This window comes from Aspergillus eucalypticola (genome assembly GCF_003184535.1).
Source record: "Aspergillus eucalypticola CBS 122712 chromosome Unknown BO83scaffold_17, whole genome shotgun sequence".
Classification (NCBI taxonomy): domain Eukaryota; kingdom Fungi; phylum Ascomycota; class Eurotiomycetes; order Eurotiales; family Aspergillaceae; genus Aspergillus; species Aspergillus eucalypticola.
Genome location: NW_020290291.1, coordinates 796,954 through 803,711, shown reverse-complemented (window position 1 = coordinate 803,711; position 6,758 = coordinate 796,954). Strand labels below are relative to the sequence as shown.

General features: G+C 47.8%; 4 protein-coding genes across 4 annotated transcripts; all 4 read left to right on the top strand.

Moving 5' to 3' along the window:
• Nucleotides 1-1,860: 1,860 nt before the first annotated feature.
• On the top strand, nt 1,861-2,110 carry BO83DRAFT_379752 (uncharacterized protein). Its single transcript, XM_025531580.1, has one exon. It carries the CDS (start codon nt 1,900-1,902, stop codon nt 2,065-2,067), a length of 168 nt encoding a protein of 55 aa, XP_025386849.1. The 5' UTR covers nt 1,861-1,899; the 3' UTR covers nt 2,068-2,110.
• A 1,814-nt stretch (nt 2,111-3,924) lies between these two features.
• BO83DRAFT_315756 (putative cyclin-like protein (Clg1)) lies at nt 3,925-5,343 on the top strand (the record flags this gene model as incomplete). The annotated part of the gene is made up of 1 exon (XM_025527637.1): nt 3,925-5,343. One exon carries the CDS (start codon nt 3,925-3,927, stop codon nt 5,341-5,343), a length of 1,419 nt encoding a protein of 472 aa, XP_025386848.1.
• Nucleotides 5,344-5,466: 123 nt separating this feature from the next.
• BO83DRAFT_66160 (uncharacterized protein) lies at nt 5,467-6,072 on the top strand. Its single transcript, XM_025537518.1, has one exon. It carries the CDS (start codon nt 5,590-5,592, stop codon nt 5,932-5,934), a length of 345 nt encoding a protein of 114 aa, XP_025386847.1. The 5' UTR covers nt 5,467-5,589; the 3' UTR covers nt 5,935-6,072.
• Nucleotides 6,060-6,669, top strand: BO83DRAFT_66186 (uncharacterized protein). The gene has a single exon (XM_025537519.1). The coding sequence runs from the start codon at nt 6,211-6,213 to the stop codon at nt 6,631-6,633; it is 423 nt and encodes a 140-aa protein (XP_025386846.1). The 5' UTR covers nt 6,060-6,210; the 3' UTR covers nt 6,634-6,669.
• The last annotated feature ends 89 nt before the right edge of the window (nt 6,670-6,758 follow it).

Below are 6,758 nucleotides of genomic sequence, written 5' to 3'. Positions count from 1 at the left end.
AAGCCAAGCCACAGACCGACTAGTCCCATGTACCACTCAAGACACGTTTTTCTCCCCTTACCCTTTTTTTTTTTTATTTTCCTCTTGAATTTTCTTTTTCTTTCTAAATTAGCACGGGGCGCACGTCCCACCCATTTCGAAGCAGTTCGAGGTCCTCCCTAGCGCTGTCCACCCACAACTGAAAGTGTTCAGAGCACTACCATTACGGAGTAAGACACCGCCTGTCACTTTCAATCCTACTAAGTAGTGTACTTGCTCTTATTTTTCTCCTCAACTTACAACTAAATTTGATCATCATCAGATCAGTCAGTCACTTTATGTCACCTTTCAACCTTTCTGTGTGACGCCTTGGGCTTCTTGCAGTTGCATTTGCCTCCACCCCCCCCATTCCCATTCATTCCTCTTGTCTGGTGAACGATAGGCAGCTTTCGCACTGCCTCCCTCCTGTTCCACTCCCTATTTGCCCACGGGCTGCAGCCAATGAAGGGAATGACGATTGCCTGCCGGGGATTGATTGGGTCAATTCGTCACTTTTTGCGCCTGCATCACTTTAATGAATGGTATCCTTGGTATCTTACTTAATACTAGATACCCTTTGTAAACTATCAAATCTACCGAGCAGGATCTAGAATAGATTACTACTTACTCCGTTTTTACTCGGAAAAGCAATTAATAATCTTTCCTTAAGTCAAAGTCAAGTCAAGTCAAGACAAGACAAAAATGCAAGACAAGACTATTCAGTACAGTAGTAACCGAAGTGGATTCGAGGATTTTTCCTTTCCTTTCCTTTCCTTCTCCCCCCTTCTTAGCCGTTAATAATCTAACGGTCACCACGAACTGCTCGCTGACCCCCTTAGTTAAAGGGGAGTAAAAACTGCCGGTAGATAGACAAGACACACTACGTAAGTTACCAGTCCTAAACAGTCTGACCGGCCGGAGTCCTCCCGCCCCAGGGGTCTTTGGTCTGGTCCCGTCCGGCTGGCTGGCCTGCCTCTCTCTGCCTCTGCCTCTGCCTCTGCCTCTCTGTCTGTCTGTCTCTGCCGACGACGCAGGTCGTGCAGTCGATTATTGGATGGAGTTGCAGTCAGAGTGCCTACTTGACTTACTTTGACTCCCGGCCGTCCTGTCCGGTGCTGGATTTGAAGCATTTCCCGCCCATGCCATCTGACACTTAATTTACTATTCATCCAGTAACATGACCTTTTGCTCGTATTGCACCTGATGACTGACGGATGGACTGACTGATTGAAATGGAATACATATGGAACTTTTGAAATTGATACCTCAGTCAACCAACAATCCAGTACAGTACACTCAAGAGAATAGACGATGAATTCATATCGCTATCCGTGTGCAAGATGCTAAATTAAGATTGCTTGTTGTTGAGGGTGAGTAAGCATCCCTCAACCATGGACCCGGGCTTCTCTTTCCGTTCTGGCCGCGGGTCTTTTCATGGGCGAGAGAAAAGTTGGTGAGAAAAGCTGGGTCTGAGATTGAAGTAACCTGGCCGTTCGGCAGCGTTACGGTGGAGGCGGTTTGGTCAGTCGGTCAAGTCTTACTGGTCGGCTGGTTGGTCCCCTCTTTTTATTTTTTTCTTTTCCCTTCCCTCTGACCTCTTCTTTTTTTCCTTTTTTGTCTTTTTAATTTTATTTTTTATTATTTCCTTTTTCAACTTCTATTTTCTCCCCTCCTCTGCCCTTTCTTCCTTCAACCTTTCCCTTCCTCTTTTCAATTTAATTTATTATTTTTTTTATTATTTTATTTTTATTTTTATTTTTTTTAATTTCAGGTTCCCTCTTTCATCCTAAACATGCCTTAGTCAACTCCTCCACCCTCTCCCAAGGACGGCCGTTCCATCATCATCACTGGGTATTCCCCCTCTCCTCTAGCTGGGCTCTAATGGAAAATAGTAGGGAAAACTCTGAAAACTCTAAACAACCCTCCAACCCCATGAGGTGTACTCCGTGGAAAGCCGTAGGTAACTCAACTACTAAGGATGTTACTAGCCTAGTAGTTACTTGGGACTGCTTCACTCGGGTGTTGCGGCTGGGATTCTGTTTGGTCTGACAGTGGTGTGTACCCTGTCCCCATTCATCACTACGATCGTTCTGGTAACTTCCTCCCTTTCCCTTTCGATCGTGGTGGTTGCGATTTAAATCGGTACCTGGTCTGCGTCATAATAAAGGAAGAGAAATTCTTATTTGCCTCATTCCCTCATAGGCAGATGCCACTGATCTTAATAATAATGTTTAATATTAATGATGTAAATTTTGGCTACGATTTTATTCACTTTGGGGGGAACAAAGATTAAAAATATTCTCGAGGGAAATTTAATTGCTGTTAAACCTGATACATTTCCCTTACACTGACCTGGCCATGGGTCCATTCCGATGGTCTCGTTCCCCTAACGGAGGACTTGCCGGGAGGATCATGGACAGGAGATAAAAAAAGTTATTAATGATAATTAAAACAACAAAAAAAAAAAAAAAGGATGGGTAGGGGGCATAGGTTACTTTACAATGTAGTTATCGTTTTTTTTTTTTTATTGTTTAAAATTACAGTATAACAATGAGAATAGAAAAGGGAAAAGGAATAGAAAGGGAATATCCCATCCATTGCTCGGATAGGTAGAACAGGGCATGATATGGTGAACAGGCAGAGAAGGCTACATAATCAATGGCAGGAAACCCAGTGGATGTTGTGAAGGATCACGACTCGAATACTAGACAGACCCAACCTAGCCAGACACGACACAACAGAGACAAGAGTGACAGAACCAGAGGGTGTATTGGTGTTACTCGTTAGTCAGAAGAGCAGCGAAGAAAAGAAGTGAGCCGGGGATCGTCACCTCCTCAATTCTCACTAGACTAGACTCTCTCTGACACCTCGGACCACTAAGCAGCCGCTCTCCCCTTCGTTTTTTCTCGTCGGGTCTCCTGCTTTGGCTTGTGGCTCTCTCTCGCCTTGCCTTTCCACCTCTCGTTCTCCGTCTCTCTTCTCTTCCCCATCCTCCCACTCACTCCCCCCTCTCCCTCTTCCCCTTCTCTAACCTACTTCTCCAATCCTCTTCCCCCTCCTCTCTACACTTTCTCTCACCATCTTCGCTTTTTGCTCTTGCAACTTTACCTCCCTCAATCCCCTCTCCCCCTCCCTTTGCACTCTCCATCTTCTACTCCCTTATACCCCAACGAGCTTTTCACTAAGTGTCGTTGTCGCTGTGGATCGGGGCTAATTCCCACCAAACGCGAGAACTTGTTTTGCTCCAATTTTTTTTTTCTCATCCTTCACCTACACAAAATCATAAAAAAAGAAGAAAGGAGAAAAAAAGAAAGAATCTCAACGTCTCTCGCCTGTTGCCTCCCTCCACTACATCATCCTTTGCTGCTTGCTATTCATTGTTGAGCGTCCCCACGCGTCTCCGGTGATTACCGTCAAACTCCGTCCCTTTTCGCCTCCGTCCTCGACAGCCTCGTGTTCGATCAATTGCCCGCCTTACAACACCGGAAGTAAAAAAACAGAAAGGGATCACCAGACTCGTGCCGCTACAGGACCGCTCCTCCCCGGCAAGGAAGAACTTCCCGAAGAGACATCTTAGTCGCGACCGCTCCGTCCGCTCCTTTCGACATTCGTGCCGTGGAATTGTTCCTCCATGTTATTCAACTAAGAAGCATTCACTACGAAATTATCTAGAGCCGCGGCTCGTTGAGCACTTGCTCTACCCCCCCAGGATCAGGGCGTGGCGAACGTGTAGACGGTTCGTATCTTGTGTTTTACTTGGTGTTTCACTCAATTTGCTCTTTGAGATTGCCCTTCGTCCCATTGAAACCCCATTTACTGACTCGGGATATTGTCCGTTGTTACAGCCTCAGACCGTCTACCTTCCCGTCCTGAACTGGTTCTTTTGCTTTTTCTTTTATTTTCATTATGCCGTCTTTCTTCGCTCCCGGCCTCCAGGGCCTTCCTCCTACTCCTCCCCATATCTTGAGCGGTGGCAGGATGGAACACGATCAACCCTTCTACCTCCTCGGTCCCTCGGCCGCATTCCCGCCTCGCTACCCCCAGAACGGCTGTGATTTCATTGAGCAGTACTCCCAGTCGACCTGCTACTCCAAGCCCATGAACTCGCAGTCCGCTCTGGGCGTCCGCAATGGCCGGGATATGGTCGCCGCTCACTCAGCGCTCAACCAGCCCATGTTCGGTCCTCTGGGTACCGCCAACGTCTTGCCTCCCATCCGCAACAACGTTCAGTTGCCCCCGATGGAGAGTGCCATCCCGCCCCAATACCGACGCCAAGAGATGATGGCGCAGCCCGAACCCCAGCGCAAGGAGGAAAAGGCCACTGGAGGTGTCGCCGCCCACTTGGATTATGAGATGGACCAGATGTCCGACTTTGTGGCTGAGATGGCCCAGGGAATGTATGCTTTGTACATCACCAAGATCAACCTAGCAGATATTGACTTAGCGCGAAGCGTCTACCCAGGATCGTCGGTCCCCCCTCAGTTCCGGAAATACGTCTACCAGATTTTGTCATCCACTCGTCTCCCGAGCTCCACCATCCTTCTGGGACTCTACTACCTAGCCAGCAGGATGCGCATGCTTTCTTCCACCAAGGTGTTCCACACCGGCAGTGGCCAGGTCTACCGCATGCTTACCGTGGCCCTCCTTCTGGGAAGCAAGTTCTTGGACGACAACACCTTCCAGAACAAGTCCTGGGCTGAAGTTAGCAACATCCCTGTGAGCGAGCTGAACTCGATGGAGCTCGACTGGCTGTTTGCCTTCGAGTGGAAGATTCACGACCGGATCTACGATCAACAAGATGGCTTTGCGTCATGGTTGTCTCACTGGGAAACCTGGCGTACCAAGACCGTTGCTCGGGCGCAAGAGTCCCGCCATGCCTTGGCTCCCATCGACACGAATGTCTCCCGCAGCCACCGCGTGTCGAAGCCTTTGCTCTCGCCCGAGGGGCCGATCCCACCCCAGTACCAGCGCAGTACTAGCTATGAAACCTCGTGGCTGAACCCTGCCGCGTCGGAGTATTCGCCGCCCTCTGCACCTCACACGGGACCGAACACTCCGGACTACTACGCAGCTGGGCCGTGGTACACACAGCCTCCCCCGCCATACTCGCGTACCTGGGTTCCTCCGCCCCAGCAGTACATTCCACCGGCCCCTCGCTCCCAGCCTCCGTCCTACCACCACACCCCCGCTTATGCGCTACCTTTCGCGCAGAGCGTGTGGACGGGCCACGGGTCATCCTGTGGTTGCCTGTATTGTGCCAAGCATATGGAGCACTACATGTGTGCGAACCCGTTTGGCTCGATGCAACCGATCGTGGCTGGTTAGTCAGGGGCTGCGGCCATCTAATCATCTCTCTGACAGAGTCCACTGGAGAAACGTGTTTCCTTCGATCCTGTTCTTCACTTCATTCTAGACCTGTCCAGGTTGTCCTTGTTTGTCTCTTTCCGTTACTGATGATACCGTGTTTCCTTCGTGTTTCTGCATGACTACCCGTTTTCTTTGGTCAGTTTCGGTTACGTCTGTGTTTCGCTGAAAAGTCCCATCGGTCGCCTTTTTCCTCCTTTGTCTTTCATGCTTTCCGAAAAGCAAAAACTCCCAAAAAAAGTGTCCGACCGGTTGCGCATTTCTGCACGATGTGACACTTATCTTCCTTTCTTCTTCTCTTTGCCTTCCGCTTTCCTATCTCGATACGATTTGTTTCTTACGAAACACTCCTCTCATCGTGTCGAAAAGTTCTTCCAAGAGATTCCTTGCACTGAAGCTCTGGAGTCAGATGTCACGACAATTACGATTGTTTCTCTCTGCGTTTTCGCCTGTGCTTCGCCGTTGCCTTCTCCATCCTCCCTCTTTGACCTGTTCGATCTTTCCTCATTTTCTCTGGATTTGGGCATTTCATCTGGCGACTGTTACTCATAGATTGTGTTTGTTCCTTGACGCTTGTCAAGTTGGTACATTTGGCTTTCTTCTCACGCACGCTCCATTTGAGTCCCGTGGCGTTAATACCTTGTCTTTTGTTGTTCGGTTGCCTTTAATCTGTTTCTTTTTCTCTTCTTTCTCATACTCATCTGTTCCGGTCGACAGATCCTTTTTTTACTTTTTGTGATGCGACCAGAGTACATTACTGCGGGCTTCGTGTTTGTGGAGGTGCGCTCTCGGTTGTAACATTACCTGAATTTGTTTGTTCTACCTTCGATGACCTCTTTTATTTTGCATGTTTGTTTATTCCGCCCGACCCTCAAACCATTGGTGAGGCATTTGAAAAGTGATACTCCCCTTATGCCCCTTGTTTTACATTTACTCTTTGTCTTGTCTTATTCCCCTCCCGGTGATTATAACACCCTCTTGTGTGGTTTCCTTTTTATTCTTTCTCACTGCTCATTCCCTGAATGTAAGTTAGATTCTTTCACTACTTTTCTATTATCATTCACAAGAAATATGGGACAAAGACATTTCGAGCTTCCCTTACAAAAAAAAGCACAGGGATCCCATTTGATATATACTGCTCTCCATTATTCCCTCCCAAGTAACTACTATGTATATGTAAAACCTGTCTCACATTTCTTTTCTTCATGTTGCCCCCATGTGAAGCAAGGTGTATTTTCCATTGATCCCTGAACTAACCAGTTGCTCTCACTAACATTCCAAACCTTGGCAAAGAAACGAAACAGAGATCTTGTTAATGAACTTCTATTTCACAGCAAAGCACAAAATAAAAAACCACAATGATACCCATAACGAAA